Below are 27,279 nucleotides of genomic sequence, written 5' to 3' on the forward strand. Positions count from 1 at the left end.
AGTCACTACCTGGCGCAGTAAACAATGCAGCTATTGTGGATGCTGTGCTGGTGGTGCAGCATACAGTGGTATTGTACTGCTGTCTATAGGAGCAGCCCCCATAACAACAGCCAGAGATGCTCAGAGAGTCAAGACAAGACCAGCCAAGAATGTCTTCAACAGCTGGATTGTTTACTTCAGGGTTGAGATTTATCTGAAAGCTGATGTGTTGGATATTCTATAAATCCCAAATTTTGTGAATGACCTTTTATTTCAGTGACCTTTAAAGACCAACTGTTAGAGAATCTGCATTTCTGTTACAGTTTTGAATTAATTAAATGAGCACAATGACATATTAATGTGATTATTCCAGCTAAGACACTGATTTCCCAAGATCTCTAGTCTTATTCAATCTAATTTTAGATAATCTGCTTTGACTGTTTAACACACTCTAAATAAGCTGGATTGCTGGAACCCAAATATTGATAAACCAAAACACTGGAGTAAAAAGTGTAGTTTAAATTTTATTGAAACAACCTAACTTTTTTTTTTTTTTTTTACTTTTTTATAGTTCAATTTTTTTTTGACTGAATTTTGTGCAAAACAAATGTTGATTCAAATTGAATGATGTGCATGCATCCCATTTGTCCTTTTTGTTATTATCATATTTTGTTTAATAATGATCATATTACTTGATCTTTAAAAGGTGACGGGCACTGACATGTCAGTCTCCACTGCAGAGGAGAAATTAGAACTACTAAAAAATACAGGTTAATTAATCAATTTCTTCTAAAATACATGAAAATATGTGACTGTTTAACTGGAAGAAGAATAGCATAAACATTCTAGTGACAAAACTGATAATAATACAGAGCAATGGAATCTCCATAGGCGTCAGCATGTATTTTAAAACCACATATAAATGAATGTTGCTAGTTTTTATGTGTATTATAATATCTGAAATCTAAAATAAACATTTGTTTGAAAACATTGATAATTTTTTTTATTTTTATGACAAGTACCACTAGTGGTTCTTTGGCTCAACTTGAGTCATCACAGGAAAGCAGATTTACATTTAGCAGCTGATTATATGATGCACAGAACACACTAATCACTGCTGTGATTGCATTATCCAGGAACCAGCTTAAAGGGTCACGAAACACCAAAACACATTTTTTGAGCTGTTGACAGTCGTATATTTGTCCCACACTGCTAAAAACACTATTAGGACACCTTTATTTCACTAAAAAGTGTAAATTGGTTGTTTTTGCGCTATTTCAAGCAAATTTGTACTTCCTGTTTGAAACTAATTTTTGAAGCTGCGTCACGGTCATGACATAATAGCGTGTATTCCAGCGTGCAGATTGGGCGTCTGTGCCAGAGTGAGTCTTATTACGTCTTACAGTGTGATGCATTAATGCATGAGTAAGGCTTGGTTCAAACCAATCAGCGCGCTCTATTGTGCAACTTCATTAATATTCATTAGCGTCACCGTGTTTACGCCACAGAGACGCCACGTTGTGTTGGCAAAACAAGCGTGAAGTGTTGCTTTTATAGTTTGCTGCCATTAAGTTTCGTTTTCATTTTCTCTCTGTGAGAGCTCAGCTGGATCACGTGTGGATTAACGGTGTACGCAACGCTCGACAACAATAACTTACGTGTCTAAGGAGGAATATTGTTTACCTGAGAGCTGTTCTCATCTGCAAACGCTGAAATCCGGATTCGCTTGTAACGTTAGTCTGCTCTTCATAAAGACGCGGCTCTAGTTGCTGGTGATTGTCCTGTCTCTACAGATTTGGTAAGTGAGCGACCAGTGCTCTTTGTTTATTCAGTTTGTTCGTATCGAATTAAGTTAACTATTGCACTGAGTGCAAACATAGCACCGCATTTTGTGACCGGAATAACACACGCGGCTTTCTGACGCTACCTGCTGTGTGCATCTAAGTTTCCGGGAAATGCAGAGTTTTTTTCTTCTCTCATTCGCCGTGTGGTATCAAACATTGCATGAAAAATACACGCTTAGAGCAGATCCTCGAATCAAATATCGCGTTTGTCGCGAGGGGCATGAATGAATTCCCTGAATGAAAGAGCCAAACTGCTGTTAAAGTCCAACATTTAATAATTTGGCAAATAATTCGACTACAGATGTCCATGTAGGTTTTGACTGAAACTCGCGCGTGCCCAAATAGACACTCCCACACCATCCCACTTTAGTTCCTCCGACACTCCCCCCTAAACAGAGCTGGACACGCCCACTTTTCTGACTTTTTCCAAAGTAGAGGTGTGAAAACACCCTGCTGAAACGAGGGGGTTTCATGGCCCTTTAAACTTATCACACCTGTGTTATTGTATGCACCAAAGGGTTAAAATGACCTTAATTTCATTTTCATTTCAAAGATAAACAGTTTTATTGGTGCAGACTAATATGATGGCCAGTAAATGATGGCATGACTTTGAAATTTTAAGTGAACTATCCTTTTAAGGATCTAACTTTAATATGTCACACACAATGTCAAACTATGGCCCAATCCCAATTCTAACCCTTACCCCTCCCCCTCGTTTCACACGTTCACGTAAATGGGTAGGGCTTCCCAATTATCTTTATCTTGAAGGCATAGGGCTAAGGGGAAGGGCTAGATAGTGAAATAGTGATTTCCTGAATAAAAATACCTACAAAAAAAAATAGAGGGAGGTCTGGATGCAGACCTGGTGCAGTGCAGTCTGAGCTGAATCCAATGCTTTTTAATGCGCTCACCTAATCCCACCCCTAACCCTACCCGTCACAGTGATGTCACTCACTCCATTGAGTGCATTGTGTTAGACATTGCATCTATGAGTGATGCAATCTCGGCTTGCATCATAAAGGCTGCATCCAGATACTGTTGAAAAAATAACGCAACTGTAATAAATACAGCAGTTGCGATCATCAATCTCATATGCAGCAAGAGATCAAGATCATATATAATGAAGTGTGCAGCGGTTGTAGCGCTGTCCCATTTCTTGGGGGTAAATTTTAAAGCCCTTCCCCTTAACACTATGTTTCTAGGGCCAAGGGGAAGGACAAGGGGTACAAAAATAGAACTGAGATTGGACCTAAGTGCTATCTTTAGCCATCAGCCAAAAATAATTCAGATATAACACTGTAAATGATTTAAGGTTTTATTATTGAATAACATAATAGACAAATACAGAGAAAGACAGACTTATAAGTGGACATTAGAGGTGGCAAGGTAACTTGATTTCACATTTCTATTCACTACCTCTCCAAATATTCTGTTGATACAAAATCGATTAAAATTAACTTGAATCTATCACAATGGGAAACTCTAACAGGGAAGGCTTTCGGGAACTGGTGTGCCTGTGGTGGTCATTAAACATAACCCTTGACCTGGGAAGAACCACCCGCTCGGCGTGGGCTGCTCTCATCACTGCTAAATGTAGGAGAAGAGGGAATCCCGGGTGGATTGGACCCTGCATAGAGAAGCGATCCACCAATCAACAGTAAAGCCGAAGCCCCCCAGCCCAAGTAGAGAGCGGGTCCAAGCTCACGTTTGTGTGGGGCCGCCACATAGGGGTCATAGAAATCCCTGATGATGGAATGGGCCGTCCAGCAAACAGGCACAAGGATGAGGAACCCCGCAATGACAAAGAGCACACCTGACACACGTGCCAAGCGAGCCTTGAGGCTTGGGAGCCCCACGCACTCAGTGCACTTGATACCCAGAATACCTAATGTGAGCGAAAGACTGCAGATTAGTATAGCGAGAACCGTAAGACCCCGGGCGGCCTTCATGTCACTGGGTAGAGCAAGCAAGCTGTCATACCCCTTGCACTGAATCTCTCCTGTGCTTTGCCAGATGCAATTCATCCAGAGACCTTCCCACGTGATCTGTGCCGTTACAATGTTGTTCCCGATGAAGGCGGTGACCCTCCACATGGGCAGGGTGCACACCAGGAATCCCCCCACAAGGCCAATGATGGACAGGACCAGGCCGAGGAGCTGCATGCCAGTGGTTGCCATAGTGAATCTTTCCCAAGAATGATCACTTGGATGAGTCCAATGGAGAGCACAGACAGAACCTTCGGTACACAATGTCAGCAAGAATCACCGAAGCCAAGCTTTTTCCTTTGTAAGTTATTTTCCGATAAAGGAATGGTACAGACTGGGCAATGGACCTGAAGATTGGAACAAATGAAAGTGTATAAGTTACAATTAGTTGCTGTGGACAGTATATAATCTCTGAGAACACACACTGATGTAACTTGCAAACTTGTATATTCCTAACTGTTTGAAATAGTTTCTACAATTGAATAGTCCCAACACCAGTACATTCAGTTCTGCTCCTGTAGGGTTCTTTCAGCTAAACAGAGTGTTTTGGGCTAAACAAACATGAACCACCTAATGTTCTGGTCTTCAAGATTGCAAGAAACATCTCATCAGGTGTGTTGGGGCTAAACTCTGAAAGAACGCGCGGCCCTGCATGACTACAACTGGACATCCATGTTCTAATGGGAAAGTAAATTAGAATAGCTCAAATTTAACAAGGCTTGTTCTTTAGAATTTAGCTCCATTCTGCCAAAGCACAACAGGCCAGAGGGTTCTAGTAATCTGAAAGACCTAGATGGCACTTTTAACCCTCGCCATCTTCTTCTGAGTCCACGATAATAGCTTATGACTGTAGAAGATTCTAAAGAGATGCTTAGATTTGCTTGCACACAAAAAAGATTAAAGTGGGGCACTCTATGGTGTCGGGGACGTAAAGGCCTTGTTCACGCACTCAAAAAAATAATAAAAATCACTATTTACTTTCCCTTAAGTGTTTACAAATCTTTATGAGTTCCTTTCTCTGCTGAACATAAAAGAAAATATTTAGAACAAAGCTAAAATCCATTGACATCCATAGTAGTTAAAACAGTTACTTGGGAAGTCAATGGTTACAGGGTTACGGCTTTCTTTAAAATATCTTATTATTTATTTTCAACAATAGAAAGAAAGCCAAATAGGCTTGGAACAAGTAAAGGATGAATCAATAATGACAGAATTTTTAATTTTTGTGGAAACTCAACCTGGAAAAATGGAACAATTGGGAAAAAAAAAGTTTAATTATAATTGTTACAAAGGTTTGCTGTAATGTTGTCCTCCAAAAACATGCTGGACACGAATAAATTAAGCATAAAAACAACTTCTCAGACAACATCTGCCAGAAAAAAAATTCTATTACTAATATAAAGTTCACATAAGTACCTCAGAGTGTACATCGGTGGATTGGTTTTGGGTAAATATGATACAGTGATGTTCCTTTGAGTACTATTGCACTGTAAAAGTACAATTCATGTTTTTGTAAACATACAATCATATAACATGTGTATTATTTATTAAGAGGACTGCAGTTCCTTAAAACAACATTGAAAAAAAACTATTTTCTAACTTCCTGACATGAAATATGATATGATATGATCATTCTTTGAGCCGAATTCCTTCCTGGTTCAGGTAAACAGCTGACACCAGGTGACTTCTGGTACTAATGCACGAGTCGTTTATCTGGTTTAGTTGTTACGTGGTTATGGGTTAAAGATAAAATCACAGAAAGATAAGGTCAGTAAGTGACTTTATCACACTAGTCACAAGTTAAGTTGACAAGGTAGGGTTTAATGCCACCCACTCACTAAATGACTTTCAAAGTCATCAGATTTCTGTTCGTTCCACATGGCCTAGCTGTCTGTCGTTACCGATAATACTTTCAGTCAAAATACATTTCACTCTAAATGAAGTCTAAATGCTAAATACCTCTTGAGCAATGGGAAAGCAAAAATAAATATCTCCAAAAAGTCATTCCAGCATAAGTGGAAATATTTCATTCTATTGTTTTTATGTTATTCTATTGTACTGCTGTTTTAATTTGCAAACCCCAAGCATCCCTTTAAATATTAATGTGGTTTTACACCCAAATATTTAGCCACTGTTATGTACAGTTAGCATTACTGGATTCACTATACTGTACGTCCGAGAGAATGGGTCCTTTTCACACTGTGGTGGGTGTAGAGCTACGCCTGGTGGGGTGAGTGGATTATCTCAGAAAAACATGAGGAGCCTCTGGACACAAGAAGCTTTCTTTGAAACATTCAGAGTGGGACAAGCAGGCTCTGGTCTGTTTATGTCCCATCTGAATGCTGCTATAACTGTGCTTTATAGGCATTTAGCCTCAATGAGAAAAACACACTTTAAAAAGAGCAAAATATTTAACCCTGGACCACAAAGATGGGAATAAGGGTACATTTTCTAAAATTAAGGTTTTGCACATTATCTGAAATGTGAATAAACTGTCCAAATGAATGTGATGTGATTCATTGAATAGGCCAAAATATTTGGCTAAGATACAGTTACCACTGTATATCCCAAACTAAAATTAAGTTTTTACATAATTATGGTTGGAAATTCACAGAAAATTTATATGGAACACAATATTTGCTTAACATTGCTATTAAAAACTGTAAATTCATATATTATAATTTCATATGCTCCTAAAACTTACCTGTTTTGTAGCCCAGGGTCACATATAAAGTTTTTTACTGAGCCATTAACTTCAGATTTCCATAAAAAAGTGTTACCTGATGAGTGACAGTGAAGACTTTGAAGATTATCTCCGACCTCAGTCTCTCATCTGCTAATCCTCTAGGTTCTTGTTTTGTGCTCCTGGATCCAGAGCTTGAGCCGAAATGCCATAGAAATATGATGGAGGGGTAACCTGTAGATGGAGATGCTCAGCTAGGGTTGAATGTCACGTTTGGAAGGCGAGGACAGGAGTAAAGTGCTGCCCTCTGGGATGCCAGTTTGGGTCTGTGCAGCAGTGGGCAGAAGCACAAGCTTATGTGTGTGTTTGTGTCAGTGTGTGAATGCGTGAATGTGTCTTGAGTGTGTCTCCCAGTGCCTGGTGTACCAGCACAATGACTCGCTGTTCTCTCGCCCTCGCGTTCCTCCATCCCCAGCCCAACCCAGCCATCCAGTCCTCTTTTTCATCCTTCAACTTCTCGCTCTTTCAAGTGAACTCCATCTTTTCTTACTACCTTTTATTGATTGCACTTTCATAAATGTTCACAGTGAGACCGGATACAAGAATTTTAACGTCCTTCTTTCATGTCTGTAGGATAATGGAATATGTGTGAAACTATAAATAAAATAAATATTTAAATAAATGATTACAAAAGCTTACACATTTTTTAAAGATAAGTTCAAACCGTATATGGTTTATTTAAGACATAGATCACCATATTTGATTAGTGTAACTAATATAAATAATAATAATATTTACATTTTTACTTTTAGCCGAGAATATCTGAGAGGTGCTTGCCAACACAAAACTCACCCTGCCATGATGGTTTGAGGTTGTGGATAGTCGCCAAGATATTGCTATGCATTCCCTTGTGGAAAAACAAGTACACTTTATCAGACTTTAGAACAAAACATAATATTTAAAAATGTATTTCAGTGCAGTCTAAATTTGTTGTGTAATTTAAACAATTATTTAGTTGTTGATGAAAATATTTTGTGTAACAGTATTTGAAAAATTATTGCAACTGTGACCAGAGCACATAAGTAGAGCTTAAGCACATAATTCATTTGTTCAATATTACATCTACTGAAAGCATTTACAGTATAATTATGGTGAACTAAAATATATTTTATGCCATTTATATTCAAACATATTTGTCAGGTTTTTAAATATATTCATTATTGCATTACATTTGTTATTAAGAACGAGTAATTTGGTACATTTAAAATATTAACTTAATACTAAATAACCTACTAAAGTTTAAATTATAATCAAGTACTTCAATATTTCAGTCAACAAACTAAACTAATCAGATTTTTTTAAGCATTAGGAACGATTATTGAAGCATAATGATTTACTTAGAAGTCAAAATTTTATTTTGTCAATATTACAAAACATTTTTAGAAGTTATGATGGTTATATTCATATAATAAATTAACTTTTTGCTAAAAGGGGTTGCCATGAAAATGATCCTTATCATTAAAAAAAGCTGATATGTGCTAAAAAAAGATCACAGTTTGAGGTATGCTTCATGTAAATAGTAATTAAAAAGTAATAACAATAATAAATAAAAGATATAAGTTTAATAATAACAGACAACTATATGTTGCAATGGTAGTGGGAGAGAAAGTGAAAGCTGTAGTGGCAGCAGATTGTTCAGATGCTGCAGCAGCTGCTGCTGATGATAAGGGGAGCAGTGTTCTTCTCTCCATGGGGTCGTCCTGGGCTGAGGATAGGGTGGAGCTTATCTGTGAAACTGTCTCTGAAAGAGTAGATATGAGTCCCAGTATCCGAACAATAGAAAGATACGCGTCCCTCATCATAGTCCAGGTAAATGGACACCCTTTTAGGCTTGTGACTGAGGTTGAAGGAAGTCGGAGGGTATGTGTTTGCGACATACTGAGAGCCATTCTTTAAACTGAGCGTCCAGAAACCATTGGATGGACATATTGTGAATTTTCCTTTCCTGTTGACAGATTGTTTGGCTACCCCCAAATCCCAGTCAGTCTTATCTCCAACATCCACTTCCCAAAGGTGTCTGCCATAGCGAAAAGCTTCCTTGGACATGACATTGATCACCCGGTCAAACCTCTTGGGGTTTTCTGGAACTTCTTGTTGCTTATTTGCATGCCTGACCTCCTTCCGATCCTCAGAGATGTAGAGGTAAGCATGAGCTGTCCGAGGATTCAGATTCACATCAACTGAAAAACGTAGACAGATAATTCAGAAAAACAAAAAACTAATTCTGTAAAAAAATCTGTAAATGCATAATTAAAAATCACACCTGAATATTTCTGCAACCTCTTGAGTTCTGAAAAATAAAATTGCATATTAAAAACAAAGGACAAGAAAATAATTGTTATGTTACTTCTTAAAGGCACAGCATTTAATTTTTGCTGCTAGAGGGCACATATTCATAACAAAAAAGGCGTAGTTAGATGATGGCGTGACTGATTGTGGAATCATGGAAGTTGTGATCTTCATTACATCCTATGGGACTCAGAAATCATGTTCATGGATGGGTTTTATATATACAGTTGAAGTGAGAATTATTAGCTCCTCTGAATTATTAGACCGCTTGTTTTTTTTTTTTTTCTCCCCAATTTCTGTTTAATGGAAAGAAGTTTTTTCAGCACATTTCTAAACATAATAGTTTTAATAACTCATTTCTAATAATGGATATATTTTATCTTTGCCATGATGACAGTAAATAATATTTCACTAGATAATTTTCAAGACACTTCTATACAGCTTAAAGTGACATTTAAAGGCTTAACTAGGTTAATAAGGTGAACTAGGCAGGATAGGGTAAATAGGCAGTTTATTGTATAACAATGGTTAGTTCTGTAGATTATCGAGAAAAATATAGCTTAAAGAGGCTAATAATTTTGTCCCTAAAATGGTGTTTAAAAAAATAAAAACTGCTTTTATTCTAGCCAAAATAAAACAAATAAGACTTTTTTTCCAGAAGAAAGAATATTATCAGACATACTGTGAAAATTTCCTTGCTCTGTTAAAAATCATTTGGAAAATATTTAAAAAAGAAGAAAAAAAATTGAAGGGGGCTAATAATTCTGACTTCAACTGTATCATGGCTGATTATGACTGGATAGGTAAGTGAAACTAGAATACTGAAGTAATAGCCCTTGTCTGCGGTTTGATTCAAGGCAGTGTATTTGTACTTCTGCTCACACAGCACTACCAATAGAAATTTTCTGTTGTCTGCATTCAAGGCGAGACATTAGGAATTTAAAACGAACCAATCAGTGAGATTAGCTTACTGATCTGAAAGATTTCTGCTTGAAACGAGAAATTGGGACATTAAACAGAGCGCTAAAGTTATATTGATTTGTGTTGGTGTCTTTACTGCACATGAGTTTGGAATGTACTTGTCAGCATTTGCCTATACAAAATTTCAGATGTTTACTGAGGTGCTGCACAAGTCAAAATTTAAGGATTTGAGACCTTTTGAAGTCCCGAAGAGTAAGTATAACAGTGTTTTTGTGCTGGCAATGTGATTGTTCTGTGGAAAGCTGGTTTACAAATACACTCATGTTTCTCCCATTCTATACACTGGTCATTTCTCTGGCATTTCTGTCTATATAATGGTGTTTTACATTTATTAACATAAAATAGTTTTATCTATTTAATGGTGAAATAAGTTGTACCTTAAGTCAGTTATAGCTTTTGACCACAAAGCATAAAATAGTGCTCAGTATAAAAAAGTCCACCCCTCTTTTAAATGTATATTTTTATTAAGAAGCTATACAGTATTATATTTGCGAAAATACATTGGATTAGTCAGTATAAAGCCAAATCTAAAGCTTATCTAACAAAATAACGTATGATAATGGTCCAAAAACTACACCCGAATGTATGTTATAGAAAAATATGAAATAAATAAAAAAAGTGGGGAAAAAATGCAAAAAATTGAAGATTTGTAGGTTGCAGCTGAATTTAATTTGTATTATCTTTCAATTTCTAAATATGTTTGGTGACTAAAATATTATTTTAATAAATATATCTGTTTATAAAATCTGTTTAGTTTAAATGCACCAAAATTCATTGCCTATATTCACTGAGAAATGAATAAAATATAAATTTTTAAAATGGGATGTACTCCATTATGCTCAGTACTGTAAATGTTTTAAATGCTAAAACAGTGTAAGCACAATTGTACAGTACTAACAGGCTAAAGCAAAGGGACAATGTACTGTAAAACTATGCAAAGCATATTATGTCAATAATCCAGTCATACCAGTTTTTGAAAGTCTTTTAGCTTCCATCGTCACTGTATCCATGAAGTCAGTCACAGTCTGTCGGGTGAAGCCAACACAAGGGTCAGTCTCCAGAATGACTTTAGACCAGTCTCTCATTGGCCGAGGTATGTGACTGAAGCTCTGCAGATTAAGGACAACAATTATTTTTACTTAATCCTACTTAAGTAATACTCAAATTCTTTAATATTTTTTTAGAAGAGACGTAAAATATTGACTGTGAATACAGCTGCATACATTTTTTTCAGGTTTTCATAATATTTTATTAAAATTATCAGAGTGTAGAGGTTTTGAACAGCATTAGGATGAGAAAACTATTTCTCAATTACTGAATGTATTCAAATATTATGCATATAGTAAGGCAAAAATGATAACCTATAATGGTCAAGTCAAATATATCAATTTATTCCAATAAATGTTTTCTATGGTAACAATTACAGATAAAAAAAAAAAAAAAACTGATGTTGTCAGTGACCTTTTTAAGACGCTCCATGTCATTCAGGTGCTCTAGATTGGATTGTCCATTTTCCAGCTCAAGGATTTCTTTTTCCAGGCTTTTTACAAGTCTTTCGACTCTTTTCTCTGCTTCTCTTTGTTTCTGTTCAACTGCAGTCACGACCAGTTTATGGCTCTTCTCTAATGTACTAAGCAAATTGGAAAACACCCTCTGACTCTCCTGAACTTCACGGAGACATGTGCTCTGAAATGAGGAAGTAATTGAAAACAGATATTTAAAGAACAAGATCATCCAGGAAGTGACAGTTTTTTGCAATTTTTAAACGTGCACTAAGTGATTTTTGAAAAACCTTTTTGACGCCAAAACACACTTATAACCAATCAGCAGTAAGGGACGTGTCTACCAATGATAGTGGAGACCATCGGTGCATTATAAGTGAGATATCACACAGTCGAAAAGATAAAAAACAATCACGGCCACCATATTAACGTGTCATTCCATACCAAAGTACTCAAAACTGGCTAATTTAAAGGGCACTTTGGAATAAAGGATTTTAAAGAGTACAACACCTCAGGTCGCCATGATTCCTTTCGCGGGAAAAAATTTTTAGTGCCACAGAACTTGTCTTTACCTATAAATGTGTGTAAAGTATTTCTATTTTCTATTCTATTTATATTTCTACACGCTACTACTGTAATATTTATATTATTCATTCATTTATTTTCCTTCAGCTTATTCCTTTTATTCATTAGAGGAGTCATAGAGGAATGAACCGCCAACTAATGCAGCATATGTTTTACACAGCTGCAACCCACAACTGAGAAACACCCATACACACTCATTCACACACACGCTGAACTGACCCAGCCGAAACTCGAACCACAGACCTTCTTGATGTGAGGCGACAGTGCAAACCACTGAGCCACCATGTAAACCATATTTATATCAATTATAAATCAAATTTTGAAGAAAATAATTATAAATTATAAATTTATTTAAAAATTTAAATAAATTAATTTTAAAAACATAAATAAATAAATAAATAAATAAATAAATAAAGTACAGCTTGCATACTCATCATTCTGTGTTATTTTGGTGTCGATGAAGGCACCACATTAATGATCTCGTTGAGGTGATGGAGAAATGTGTTTCATGAAATTAGATTTTTAACCTTATTCTTGACACACAAATGGGCCCAAAATCTATTTGGCTCAAGACATCCGGTCTCATTCACATCCACTGATTTTTATATGTAATTTAAAAAATTGGCTCGTTATGCTGCTTGATTTGACAAACTGATATTTTCTTATTATCATATTCTTCTTTTTATGCAAGTCATAAACACACTTGTTTGTAAAGCAAGACTGTATTCTGCAGTTTATTATTCCTAGTCAATTCTCCCATAGCAAACTCAATCGGAAGTTCTAAAACAATCACAAAAACAAGCAGATTTCTGCATTAAAGAATAAGGTCAAAACCCTTCATCCTTTCGAAGCTATCGCTAAATAAACCTTCAAAGGGATTAGGGCATAGGGATAAGCCCCTTCAAATAGAATGCAGTGTATGAGTAGATTAATCAAAAAGGGTCATGGTCCTGTTCAGTTATGGGCATGTTTGATTTGGTGCTTATAAATACCAACATCATTTGGCAAAAATCACTTAGTGCTTCTTTAGTTCACAAAAAAACTGCCAAAATTTACTCATCCTCCACATTTCTTTCTTCTGTTGAGCACAACGAAAGATAAACTGAAGAATGGTTGAAAAAACATTGATTTACATACTATTTTTTGTTCTTAAATGGATGATGGCTGCTTATCCCAACATTCTTCAGAATAATTTGTTTTGTGTTCAACGTAAGAAAAAATTCATAGAGGTTAAGAACCACTTAAGTGTAAGGAAATGGAGAGGAAACTTTCATTTTTGAGTGAACTATCTCTTTAATTATGCTCATGTTTTAATATCTGTGTAGCCATCTTAGATCAAATCATCGTCAAATACCTTCACTAGCTTTAGTGAATTCTGAAGTTTCTCAATCTTCTGAACTCTTTCCTGGATCATTTGCTCCACCTCTCCCTCATTCTTCTGTAGCATGCAAGTGAAGAACAGAACCACAAACATGTTAAGAGCTTGGAATGTTGTATTAAACATTCAAAACCACTTGATTAGCATTCACTACTATATGTTCTTGTAATGTATGTCAAAGACTCACCGGTTCCATCAACACTTGACCTTATAACACTAACATTTTCTGTTTTGAGAGAACCAAAATAAAATCAAAAACCACCTGCAATTTGAAGTCATTGCTTACTCCCATTTGAATGTATCCTAACAGGATTATAATATTAGCTTTTTCAGCATATTTCATGACTTATATCTAGTCTGAATTGCGTTATAAAAATAAATAAAAAAGGCAAAAGACATTTTAAATTAATTAAAGTATAAAGACTTCAACAATGCTTCAATTTAATTAGTTTTTAAATAAATAATTTTTGTATTACGAATCCTGAAAACATACATCTCAGTTTCCACAAAAATATAAAGCAGCAGTTTTGAACTCTCCCCTAATATGCTTTATGAAAGATCATGTGACACTAAAGACTAAAGTAGTGATTTTGAAAATTAAGTTGAGTCACAATAATAAACCACCAGTCAAATGTTTGGCATAAGGTTTAAAAAAAAAAAAGACTATTATGCTTACCAAGGCTGTATTTCTTTAATAAAATAATTAAAACTGTTAAATTGTGAAATATTATTGCTATTTTAAATAACTGTTTTGTACTGTACTGTGATTTAAAGCTGAATTTTTAGCATCACTCCAGTCTTTAGTTGCACAATCCTTTACAGATCATTATGCTGATTTGATGCTCTTTTATATTTGAGGAAAAAAGTAAATACATTTTTAATTGTAAGTCTTGAATAAGATTCCACAAAAATATGAAGCAGTCCAACAGTTTTTAACAATGACAACAGCAAAACTAATAAATAATAATGAAAATAAAACTGTTAAAAAAATAAAAATGTTTATTTTGAGGAGCAGATCATGCTATTCTAATGATGTATAAATAATAATAATAATAAGAAGAAGAAGAAGAAGTAAAACTATTAAATTAAATTCCAACCTACATTTAATCAAAAAAGAAACTTTCCAGTTTTACTAATTGTACTATACTTTTTCTAAATGCAGCCTTTACAAGCAAAATATATTTGAACATTTAGCAGTTATTTATAATTAGTAGTATTGGAAACTGTTATTTGAGATCAGTTATTTGAGAGATTTAACAATATTTTTTGATCAAATAAATGGAACTTTGGTGGGTAGAAAGAAGAGTTCACATTGTTCTAAAATACAATAAATATGAATATCATCACATGCACAATAAACAAAACGTTGGATTGTTTTAATCCAGCGTTGTGTCAGACATGGATATACCAATCAATATCAATTGGTGTACACTGAACCCAACAGTCAACTTTATCAAATGAAATGAGCGTAGTTAACTCAAAATTGACTGAAGGTTAATTCTACTTATTTGAAAAGAGTTTTGAACTCACTGTTGAAGGTAATGAGAAGGCCCACACGGAACCTGCACGCTCAGAATTTCGCAGATTTTCCACAGAATTCTGCAGATTTTTAGCCCATCATTAATTCTGTTTATTTACTTGAGTAAACATGTGTACATCTAAATTTATTTAGTTTTTAAATTAACAGTAATATTTTTGACTAATATGAAAATGTTAATCTGATTTATGTACAATGCAGTTTGTACAGTAATATTTTCTGTCTTTTAGTAGATATATTATGAGAGACTTGCTTTGTTTATCAAATGATGATTAGTGAATCAAAGTGAATTAAATTGGATTTGCATTTTAAACATTAAAAACAAGTTAAAAATATATTTTTTTTATTTCACATATTAAGGTTTTTGTTATGATACTCCCAAAATAATTTAGTAGAAATCTGCAGTTTTTTTTTACCAAAATTGCCCGCAGAAATAGCTAAAAACGTCCGCAGATTCCGTCTGGACCTAATGAGTTAATTAAATATCTCATTGCTTCAACTTAAATTGAGTAACTTCACAGTACTCATATAGATTGTTTTTTTTTTTTTTTACTTAAATGGTTTGTAGCAATTGGTTTATAGTACTCAGCTGGTTTTAATTATCTTCATTTATTGGGTTTTACTGTGCTCAGATTGCTTCTTTTATTTAAATGGATTAAGTTCACAGTACTTATTAGGATTAGTTTTTGAACTTAAATGGTTTGTTGCAGTCGGTTTCCTCAAATGGTTTGAGTAAACTTAACAAATTGGGTTTTACAGAGTATGTGTAGACCTAATATAAAAAAAATTCAAAGTATGATATAAAATTTAGCTACTTTAAAACAACACATTTTGTCAACATTTGACTCAACATTGAGTTAAAACACTCAATCTTTTTTTAAAATTTTTTTTTTTTACCTATGTTTATTAACAGCAGTACTCACGGGCTCATCTTGAAGTTCATCCATACTGAAGAACTTGGATTTGGCAGCCAGGCGTGTTTTTCTGTAGTTCTCAGTGACGTCAGCCAGTATGCGGTTGACGCTGAGGCGCGGTCTGGAGCCGAAGGCCTTCCGGCAGAGCGGACACTCGTCTGAACCGCTACGGCTCCAGTAAACACGCAGACACGCTTTACAGAAACTGTGTCCACACGGAGTCGTCACAGGGTTACTGAAGATCTCCTCACACAGAGAGCACAAGAAGTGCTTCTCCGACAGTTGACTGAGGGTGGACTCCATCCCTGATAGAGCACAGCAGCAGATCAAATCTTACTAGACTTATTAACACTTCAATTATCATAAATAGGCTGCTTAAAACATCTTTATCAATACATGTTCTACATAAAACACTAAAAATGAAGCACAGAAATACATGTACTCTGCCAGGGACTATTAAAGGGGTAAGCCAAAAAAAAGTAAAATCCTAACAATTCTCAATGAAAATTAAAAAATGAAACTTTCAAACATGAGTTTCTTTCTTTTGTTATACACAAACTATGTGTATAATGAATAATTCTGGTGACAGTTAGTCATTGTTGAAATTATAATCAAGTAGGCCTACTTTACATGTCCATTATGTAAGTCAACAAGGGATTGTTCACCCTAAAATTAGCATTTTTTTATTGACATAAATAAATGAACTTATTATTTGTTCACCCTTGAGTGGTTCCAAACCTTTATGAGTTTTTATTCTGTCGTATACAAAAGATATTTTGAAGAAAGCTGAAAACCTGTTACCATTGCCCTATAGAAAAAACAAATACCATGGAAGTCAATAGGCTTTCTTCAAAACATTTTTTTGTGTGTGTGTGTGTGTTGACCAGAAGAAAAAAAATACAATAGGTTTGGAGAAAGTAAGAGTTAGGTAAATAAGGATAAAATGTACTTTTTTTGGGGTGAACTATTCCTTGAAAATAAATGTACTTCTTTAAAACACAATATTAAACATTATGATAATGTATGCACAAAGTGCACTTAAGTGTGCTAAATAGCACAGTTTTGAAAGTGAACTTAAAAATAACTAATTTGATTATTTTTCATTAAAATTCTGTTATATGTAAGTACAGTTAAAAATGATTTCAAGATTTGAAGCGCACATACAGTTAGCATTCATTAAGCACACTTCTTTTCCATGAGGGATTATGAAAATAGGATTTTTAGTTTGCAATTATTGCAATGTCTGATACCTACATACACTTTCAGTTGAAGTCAGAATTATTAGCCCCCTTTGATTTTTTTTTCTTTTTTAAATATTTCCCTAATGATGTTTAACAGAACAATGAAATGTTCACATTATGTCTGATAATATTTTTTATCTTCTGGGTAAAGTCTTATTTGATTTATTTCAACTAAAATAAAACCAGTTTTTAATAATAATAAAAAAAAAACATTTTAAGGTCAAAATAATTAGCCCATTAAGCTATGTGTTTTTTCGATAGTCTACAGAACAAAGTACTGTTATACAATAACTTGCCCAATTACCCTAACTTGCCTAGTTAACCTAAACTAATTAAGCCTTTAAATGTCACTTTAAGCTGAAAACTATCTTAACAAGTATCTAGCAAAATAATATTTACTGTCATTATTGCAACGATAAAATACATCGATTATTAGAAATGAGTTATTAAAACTATTATGTTTAGAAGTGTGTTTAAAAAAGTCTGCTCTCTGTTAAACAGAATACATAATATATATATATTAAACAGGAGGCCCATTAATTCAGGGGGGCTGTTTATTCTGACTTCAATTGTACATTTATCTACACTCAATGTTGATGTATTACATTTTTAAGGTGAATTACTTGAATTGTACATACATTAAACATAATATTAAACTGACTTAAATATGTGTTGCCACAACTTAATCATATATAGTTTTTTACAGAAATAAAAAGATTACAACTAAAGAGCAAAGCAATGACAATTAAGAAACTTAAATTTTAAAAGTAAAAACTATAAAATTCAATAATTTTCTTGTCGGCTTAGTCCCTTTATTAATCTGGGGCTGCCACAGCGGAATGAACCGCCCACTTATCCAGCAAGTTTTTACGCAGCGGATGCTCTTCCAGCCGCAACCCATCTCTTGGAAAAAAAATATAAAATTGTGTTTTATTTTAAAATTTACTTAAAATCTTTATGTATATAGCAGTAAAAGATGAATGCCTTCCTCTGTAGTCCCTAAACTTTCAAAAAGTGATTAGCTGACTTAAAACAGTGGAGATGATAGTGGACTTCAGGAGAAACCCCCTGTTCTGCCCCAACTGAGCATCATGGAGAGCATTGTGGCAGCCGTGGAGTCATTCAGGTTCCTGGGCACCACTATCTCTTAGGACCTGAAGTGGGACACTCACATAGTGGAAATGCGGCTATTGACTCTGTTGACAAAAAAGCTCAACAGAGGATGTACTTTCTTCGTCAGCTGAGGAAGTTCAACCTCCCAAAGAAGCTGCTGAAACAGTTCTACACCTCCATCATTGAATCAGTCATCTGCACACCAGTAACTGTCTGGTTCAGCTACCAAATCCAACCTCCAATGACTAAGTAGAATAGTTCGGACTGCTGAGCGAATCATTCGTAGGCTACAACCTTCCCTACTATCCAAGAACCTTATTTAACAACTTTACATACCAAATTGCACATAACAGCTGCTCATATAACATTGTATATAATAATATAGCTCTACATATACACTTGTCTATTTGTATATTTGCATTTACTACTTACTGCTTTTTTATATATTTATTATCTGTTTTTTTCCTGTCTCTGTAATTCTGTTGCACTGTAGAAGCTTTCACGAAAACAAATTCCTGTGCTAACATACCTGGCAATAAAGCTCTTTCTGATTCTGATTAAAAAAAAAGAAGTTGAGTAAACCCATTGCTTTAAAATATAAAGTAAACAAACTGATTTTATAGTTATAAAAATATAGCCTACTTTTATAATTATAAAAATTAAGTTTAATCAAATTAACACAAAACTGGTAAATTTTTTATGTAAAGTCAACTTTGTTGTATGAATAAATAAGTCACTGATAGTCTGATATCCAGAAAACACATTTATCTAAGATAAGACATTGGAAAAATTCCTGTCTGCAAACGTCAGCCTCATTGAACACAAACGCAGATAAAAACTGATTATGCTCTCCTCTTTTCTTACTCTCACCTCTTTTTTGCATTTAAAAACTCAGAGCAAAGCTCGAGCCATTGTGCCTATGTAAATATTTCCCAGCGCTTGCATAATGACAAGGCATTTCATTGCGTGTAAAGAGGATCTGTATTCAGTAAGGTATGGAGAAGAACAAGTCCAACCAGAAACCAGTGCCGTCAGTAGCACATCTAAATATTTATATCCAGCAGGTTTCAAGACAGTTTTTTCCCCCAGAAATAGTTCTAAAACTAAAGCAGTAAACATTCAGTAGTTGATCAAACTAAAAAATATCATTTATCACTTTATTATACATTTGCATCTTTAGAATGTTTACCAATCATTTCAATCTTATTTATAAAGCTTTAAGCATCATTTGGCATGTTGCTCTTTACGCTTTAATCAAACATTTCAGATGAAAGTCAATGGTTTAAGTAATCCCACAGTTTCTTACCTGTAGTGCCTTTAGTGTTTGTAGTGAGTCGCTCTTGTCTCTTTCAGTATGGTGAGTTTCATAAAGTGAATCAGACCACAAAGTACACAGGTGTGTTTTCAGCAAGAGGAGGAGCCACACAAAGCCTGCCTTGTACTTTACACTGAGTCACAAACCCCAGATAAATGACTCGAATGCCTTCAAAGTGTTGCAGATTTTATTGCTAGTATGATTAAGGCAGTGTTTCAACTTTAAACAAAAATTTTCAATAAACTTTTTTTAAATAAACAACATCTCAATGTACATTCTCTTATATAAATGTGTTTAATAAAAATGTGCATTTACACAACTTTTTGACTTCATAGTGTTTGGATACACCCGAAGCAAAGGACAATTTCAGCATAAAACCTTATAACTTTTATGTAATTTTATTAAAGTTACCTGCAAGACCAACAATAATGATTTCCGTAGTAAATAAATATATAGATTGTGATAAAATATAGATGTCACCATAAGATCATTTGGCAGCTACAAATGGATACAATAATAAAATGTAAAAAAAAAAAAAAAAAAAAATAGTGAAATGAAAAACAATGAAACAACAGTAAAGAAAAAAAAAACTTAGAAACAAAAACCGTCAATCAGTCTCAGGCATGTGTCATATCTGGCAAATGCAAAGATCACTGTATTTCATCTTCAAAAACACTTTTCACACTAAGCTTAAAGAAATAGTTCACCCCAATATGAACATTTACTTCCTCAAGTGGTTGTAAACCTTAATGATTTTCTATATATATACAGTTTTATATACTCGATTTTATTTACATCTGAAGTAAAAATGATTTACCCGTTTGTGAAGTTTAAATTTTAAATGGAGAGATGATTTTTCAACATAGTTTTCTGTAGAATAATGTAGCACAGTAGATTGTCAAATATATATATGTATATGATTGTCAAATATATATATATCTTAAAGCGGATAATAATATCAACCTAAGAAAAGTTTTTTTCAAATATATATATTTTTTTACAGTCAAACTAAAAGAAACAAGACAAGTTTCTGAAACATTATTTGTTTATATTAAATTACAAACAAGTTTTAGAAACAAATAATAACTTCACTTCTAGTTGATCATTTGTTATCAGAAGTGGCTTTTTTGAGGCAAAGGCCTCTAGATTACGCTTATTTTACAAAAATAAAATATGATTATGCTGAGGTTTTTAATAACTTAATTAGGACATAAAATCTGACTTTGCTTAGACAAAAGTCTTGTCACTTAACAGAAATAATGTTCAGTATAGAATATAAAGTCATAGTGCAGTGGAAAAAGAATGAATACCTATGATATGAGCTTGGATGACTTCAAATAACTTATTAATAAAGTCATCTGGAATAGCAAAGAAAGCATTCTTGCAATAAAGAGAGTTCATCAAGATTATTTGAAGATTAGTCATCTTCAATCCTTTCTCCTTTATCTTACCCTAGACATGCTCAATAATGGTCATGTCTGGTGGCCGGGATAGCCAATCCTGGAGCACTTTGACCTTTTTTTTGCTTTCAGGAAATTTGATGTGGAGGGTGAAGTATGAGAAGGAGTGCTATCTTGCTAAAGAATTTGCCCTCTCCTGTGGTTTGTAATGTAATGGGCAGCACAAATGATTTGATCCCTTATGTTTTTGATGTTGCCATCCACTTTGCAGATCTCTCGCATGCCCCATACTAAATGTGACCACAAATCATGATTTTTCCTTTACCAAACTTGACTGATCTCTGTGAGAATCTTGGGTCCATGTGGGTTCCATTAGGTCTTTTGCAGTATTTGTGGTTATTGGGATACAGTTCAACAGATGATTCATGGGAGTAATCTACCTGCTGCTACAGTACTTTTTCAAATGATCAACTAAAAGACTAGAAGAATCAACTTAAGTTTTATTTGTCCTTCTTACAACTGAGATCGACGACAAGACTTTTGTCATGTAGTGTGTATATGCTCAACAATATAAAGAAACCCAAACCCAAATATAAGTTTGCAACAAGTTAAAGATGAGCAAATTACAGCAGAATTAATTTTTTTTTGGTGAACCCAGGTTACCATTATTCTGCTTTCAACCCTGTTTAAAGGTAAGTTTGACACTTTACATAAACAGGCTGAATACTTGAGAACATGCCAACAAGGTCGTCAACCCAAGGTTTTATAGTGTTTACTGTAAAACGTCAGCATTTGAATCCACAGGATTAATTGTTAACCTCTGTTGTATGAGTAGTGTGAAGCACAAAGCAGCGTGCAATATAAGGGCTTGGTATTATATAATATTTTGGTATGTCTGTCTTTCATAAAAAATGTGTGACAACATTCAAATTTAAAAATAAGGTTTGAGAAAATCACTATGGCAAATCCTACCACATGCACATTCATTTATATACTATATAGAATATATTTTAGAGGTTGCAAAGTAATAATTTATTTTAAAAAAAATTATTCTGCCAGCTCAAGAGAAATTTAATCTTTGACTCAAAATTTGAATTCAAAAGCAGATTTATTCAGGGACAAAGCAGCAGTGTTGCTGTGAGATGCCCAAATATTCTGCTCTGGCTTTGTTCAAAATCATTTTTAGAAAAGATAATTCCTGAGGAAAAACTACTTAATTAAAGAGGTTTTGTATTTAATTTGTTACTGTACAACACTGCGTATAGGTAAATATTTGTTCCAGAGACAACTATCTGAATATCTAGATTCTGGGGGTTTTAAAAATGTAAATACCTAGAAACAGTTCTAAGTGAAGTTCCTAAAGCAAAATTGATATATATGTGCATTAGAAATTTTATTTTTGGGTATTCCCACAAAATATAATATTTTTAATTACATATTACCCCAGAAAAATAAAAACAAAAACAAAAATGGACTAGGTGGAATCCCTGAGGGCATCTGGAAATGAGCTGGATATGTAGCTCCATGCTGCATTTACTGCTCCTCCAAGTACTCCACCAAGACCAGCACCAATAGCAGCTCCGATTGCCATTCCTTCATTTCCCACTGCAAACCCCAGAAGTGCCCCAACAAACGCTCCTTTCCCCACAGCAACAGCATAATCAACAACTCTAAGTGTGAAGCCAATTTTATCAGCGACGGCCAGCTCTGCTTTTTCTCTGCACTCTATCTGTATCTTATCTTCATAGTTCTTCATCTCTCTGACCAGAGCTTCTCCTGAATGCTTCTTCTCCAGCATTTCCATTGTCTGCCTGATCTGCTTCTCCATGGATTTTCTGATGAAGCGCTCCTCGATCTGAATTCTTTTATCAGCATCCTTGAACTCCATGTTTGAGTAAACTCCATGCTCCGAGACCATCTCATCAATCTTGGTGAACAGAGCTTGTGTCTGGCTTCCCTCATGAGTCTGGTTCATTTCTTCATTGAAGAACAGGTAATTGTGGCCACATTTCTCTGCAATCTCCCTAAAGCTCTTATTCCTCTTCACCTCATCCTCTATGGACAGAGCTCTCCGATTTTTCTTTTGGTATAAAACAATCAGTATGTGCTTCAAAACTTGTTCACCAAAGTAGTGCACCACAGGCTTAAGTATGTCTGTAGTGTCTGCGGTCAAATGAAGCGCATCTAGAATGAGCAGCACAGCATGAGGACCAGGACAAGAGCAACAAACAGCCTTCCTCAGTTCCCTCTGGACGATACGATCCGGTAAGCCTCTGTTATCCTGAAGATTTGGGGTATTGATCAGAGTTGTTTTTCTTTCCTGAACGACCCCTGAGCTTTTCTTGGTTGCTAAAATGTTGACTTCAAATCTGGAAAAGACGTCTTGCCCCAATATAGACTGGGAAGTTGAGATCTGAACATCACTAGAGCTGCCGAAGATCAGCATCCTTAGTGGTGTTTCACTGCTCACTGTGAGGTGAAGGTTAAAGTAGATTTATTATTAAGCATTTTGTTATTCACTGAATTATTCTGAAATGCTGGTCAACTCACTGTTAGGAGGGCTGTCTAAGCTATCTCTTCTCCGTGTTTTCTCTTTGACTGTCGCCATACTAAGAGTAGTGCTGACAGGAGATGAAGAATTGGAGATATGCTATCCTATTAAAGAAAAACAGAATAACAGATTACATTTTTAAATGGATAACTGACTATGAAAAAAAAAAACATATTGTTAATCAGTGCTTACTAAGTTTAAGATACTCCCAAAAAAAGTAACTAGTAGCCGTTACTTTTATAAAAAGCAATACGTTACGTTAATTTTGTGTTACTTTTTCTGACCTGGCTGAGGCTTGATCTCTTTCAGAACTTGCAGGGTTTTTTTTTCTTCTTTTTTTCAAATAGAGGAGCTCTGTAATTAACAACGGACTGCATAACCTTAATTTACATATAAATAAAAAAAATAATTAATGTAGGATAATGTTATCTTCTAAGAACTTCCTGACCCCAGAGATATCCATGCTGTACAGACAGATCAAGGAAAGTTTAAAGCAATGCGTTTGCTTTTGTACTTTTTGTCCATTCAGATAATCTACTTTTCCTTCTCTTTCATGTGTTCAAAATTAAAAGAATATTTCTATCGCAGGAATGTAAGGCTCTGTCATCTTCCTGTTCCTGTATTCTTTCATTGCGTGCAGGATTCAGTGTGATTATGATCATTTTAATTCAGTAATTTGTTTTTAAAAGCATATTAACTAAACTAAAAAGCAACACCCATTACAATTTAAAAAAAGTAACTCAAATATTGTTTCTTAATTATGAAAAGTGTTACTCGTTACTTAGAAAAGTAAAAATATTACATTTCTAACTTGTATTACTTTTAAGGCGTTACCCCAACACTGCTGTTAATTATGAGTTTCTGTCTTATCCTGTAGTCAACATTAGATTTTTAAACATTTAAAGTAAAATGATTACATACGGCAACGCGGTGGCTAAGTAGATAGTGCTGTTGCCTCACAGCAAGAAGGTCACTGGTTTAAGGCTGGGCTGGGCCAGTTGGCATTTCTGTGGAGTTTGCATGTTCTCCCCGCATTCGCGTGGGTTTCCTACGGGTGCTTCAGTTTTCCCCGTGAATTGAGTAAGCTAAAATTGTTCTTAGTGTATGTGTGTGAATAAGAGTGTATGTGTGTTCCCCAGAGATGGGTTGCAGCTAGAAGGGCACTCGCTTCATAAAACATATGCTGGATAAGTTGACGGTTCATCGGCTGTGGCGACCCCAGATTAATAAAAAAGGGACTAAGCCGAAAAGTAAATGAATAAATGAACAATTACATACTGTAATCACTTATTCAGTTATATATTTAAATAAGTAGAGATCAGAATTACTTTATATTTTACAGTGAGATAAATTGTCCATGATTTGGGGAGTAACTATATATATACAGTTGAAGTCAGAATTATTAGCCCCCTTTTGATTTTGATTTTCTTTTTTAATTATTTCCCAAATGAACTTTGACAGAGCAATAAAATTTTCACAGTATGTCTGATAATATTTTTTCTTCTGGAGAAAGTCTTGTTTGTTTTATTTCGGCTAGAATAAAAGCAGTTATTAATTTTTTTAAAACCATTTTTGGGACATAATTATTAGCCCCTTTAAGCTAATTTTTTTTTTCGATAATCTACAGAACGAACTATCATTATACAATAACGACTAATTACCCTAACCTGCCTAGTTCACCTTATTAACCTAGTTAAGCCTTTTGATGTCACTTTAAGCTGTATAGAAGTGTCTTGATAAATATCTAGTCAAATATTATTTACTGTCATCATGGAAAAGATAAAATAAATCAGTTACTAGAAATAAGTTTTTAAAACTATTATGCTTAGAAATGTGCTGAAACAATCTTCCCAGATCAGAACAGAAATTGGGGAAAAAAATAAACAGGGGTGCTAATAATTCAGGAGGGCTAATAATTCTGACTTCAACTGTATATATATATATATATATATATATATATATATATATATATATATATATATATATATACATACATCAAACAACCCATAAAAACAAAATATTGAGATGTCAGCTATTACAATAAAAGTATTTTTTCCAAAAGAAACATTGACTTACAGAAATTTTTGAAGGTCATGCGCATTAGGCATCGAGATATGCAGTCTCAGCTTGCATCAAGGTTGCATTCAGATACTATTGGCACATCCACCCTCCATCCAATCAGCGGCATGCAGCATCCTACTATAAACAATTTTAAGTGCAGAGATACAGCTTTTGGTGTGTGTGTGTGTGTGTGTGTGTGTGTGTGTGTGTGTGTGTTTGTGTTTTTTTAATGAAATGCTGGCTATGCATGTTTACATTATTTGCAAGTGAAAATACTACACAAGCTGTGCAAAATTAAACATACAAACAAATCACATAATTATATGAAGAAACTGTGTTCACAATGTGTTAAATTTCTGATATAATAACTACGAGAGTTAAAAAAATACGAATAATACATTGTGATAGAACTTGAAAAGAGCATTTTTCTTCGCCCCAAAAAAAGGTTCTTAAAAAAGGTTAGCAAAATTTCCTCATAGTCCTGCCCACTCAATGATGACCAGACTTTCTACTGGTTTCGATTTTAAAATCTTCAGTAGCCTATATTAAAAGCAAAATAGCTAATTTAAAAAATATGTTTTCAAATGTTTAAAAATAGCCGTTTCATGAAACTGAATAAAGCAGAAAATCGTATGAATAGCTGTTTCATTAATCTCAGTTAATGAGATTAATGTTGCGTTAAACGCATTGATTTGTGCACAACTACTGTTCATAACAGTTTCATAATCAAACTATCTCGTATCACAGTCCTAGGTCGAATCATTGTCCTAATATTGTAGATTTTGCACAACTTGCGTGTTCTTATTTTCTTCTTTAAGAATATTGTACATACCCATTCTCTTTTCTTTTTCCTCAAACGAGTTGATAAAATGCGACAGAAATTGACTGGGAAAAAAGACAGTGCGCGTGAGGCTTCCTGTATTTCGCAACTTTTATTAGTTAACCCTCAATGGTGTATACAAAACCGATTTTGCATCAACATGTTGAAGAATCGGGATAAAGCCAAGTAAAATAATGTATATGATCAGTAAACTCTCCTTAATAGATAGGCCTTAAAGCGAATAGCTTATGTAAACATTTTTAATGTTTATACTTAATTTTTTTATTAGAGAGAGAGAGAGAGAGAGAGAGAGAGAGAGAGAGAGAGAGAATTATCTGTCAATACGATTAAAATTTTATTAAAAATGTACTGGATATTTCATACATAATATGCAGGTGTTGCTCGACCATTGAAGAATACCAAATAAAATAATTTTGAATACATGTACAATTCATTAGAACAGAATAAATTGGAATAAAAATACAGTTAAAAAAAGTATATTATAATAAACTGTACAATGCAAAATTGTGTCTTTTGGTCGTAAACTTTTTAAACACATATATACCACACCTGAGTATAAAGTACATAACATGTCAATGCATGACCTCTAAAGTATGTACATCGTATCCAGGGGTGTGGTGTAATACTTTAAGATCTGTTTTGTGCCACAGAAGTTCTTCTAACGATACAATACTTTGTTTATGGCTTTAGTAAATAATAAACTAGAAGGTCTAAATAGGCTTAAAGTAAAATAATTAAAGAACAATCTGGTGTGACAATATTTTAAATATTTTTTGTTTGTTAAATATGGTTCAAAACAGCTTGCCAAATTAAATTTTTTGGGTGCTAAATTGTTGCGTATCTTTCTCTCCTCATTCCTGACGCTCTCCTTTGCACTATTGTAAAATTGATTGAACCCCTTGGCAATGACATAATAGGCAGGTGTGGCTTTGTATATAGTCTGTCGGATCAGACAAGTAAAAATTAACATGAATACAAAAAACGACCTAACAGGAGAATCTCGGGTTGTTCAAATTCTAA

General features: G+C 34.3%; 3 protein-coding genes across 7 annotated transcripts; all 3 read right to left on the reverse strand.

Moving 5' to 3' along the window:
- Positions 1-3,124: 3,124 nt before the first annotated feature.
- Positions 3,125-6,826, reverse strand: cldnk (claudin k). Of its 2 annotated transcripts, XM_073939212.1 has the most exons (3): positions 6,589-6,826; positions 3,804-4,155; positions 3,125-3,725 (listed from the first exon to the last, which is right to left on the reverse strand). In XM_073939212.1, the coding sequence occupies exons 2-3, from the start codon at positions 3,998-4,000 to the stop codon at positions 3,350-3,352; spliced, it is 573 nt and encodes a 190-aa protein (XP_073795313.1). In that variant the 5' UTR covers positions 4,001-4,155; positions 6,589-6,826; the 3' UTR covers positions 3,125-3,349.
- Positions 6,827-7,883: 1,057 nt separating this feature from the next.
- Positions 7,884-19,464, reverse strand: btr02 (bloodthirsty-related gene family, member 2). Its single transcript, NM_001077158.2, has 7 exons — positions 19,398-19,464; positions 15,747-16,042; positions 13,263-13,346; positions 11,283-11,507; positions 10,789-10,930; positions 8,815-8,841; positions 7,884-8,731 (listed from the first exon to the last, which is right to left on the reverse strand). The coding sequence occupies exons 2-7, from the start codon at positions 16,038-16,040 to the stop codon at positions 8,187-8,189; spliced, it is 1,317 nt and encodes a 438-aa protein (NP_001070626.2). The 5' UTR covers positions 16,041-16,042; positions 19,398-19,464; the 3' UTR covers positions 7,884-8,186.
- Positions 19,465-19,575: 111 nt separating this feature from the next.
- si:dkey-120c6.5 lies at positions 19,576-26,326 on the reverse strand. Of its 4 annotated transcripts, none has more exons than XM_073945002.1 (5): positions 26,251-26,326; positions 25,434-25,553; positions 23,642-23,711; positions 23,357-23,461; positions 19,576-23,275 (listed from the first exon to the last, which is right to left on the reverse strand). In XM_073945002.1, the coding sequence occupies exons 4-5, from the start codon at positions 23,412-23,414 to the stop codon at positions 22,281-22,283; spliced, it is 1,053 nt and encodes a 350-aa protein (XP_073801103.1). In that variant the 5' UTR covers positions 23,415-23,461; positions 23,642-23,711; positions 25,434-25,553; positions 26,251-26,326; the 3' UTR covers positions 19,576-22,280. The 4 variants fall into 4 exon arrangements, with proteins under 4 accessions (XP_073801103.1, XP_073801101.1, XP_073801102.1 ...); XM_073945000.1 differs by having other exon boundaries at positions 25,434-25,556; XM_073945001.1 differs by lacking the exon at positions 23,642-23,711.
- Positions 26,327-27,279: the final 953 nt, after the last annotated feature.

This window comes from Danio rerio, chromosome 3 (assembly GCF_049306965.1).
Source record: "Danio rerio strain Tuebingen ecotype United States chromosome 3, GRCz12tu, whole genome shotgun sequence".
Taxonomy (NCBI): domain Eukaryota; kingdom Metazoa; phylum Chordata; class Actinopteri; order Cypriniformes; family Danionidae; genus Danio; species Danio rerio.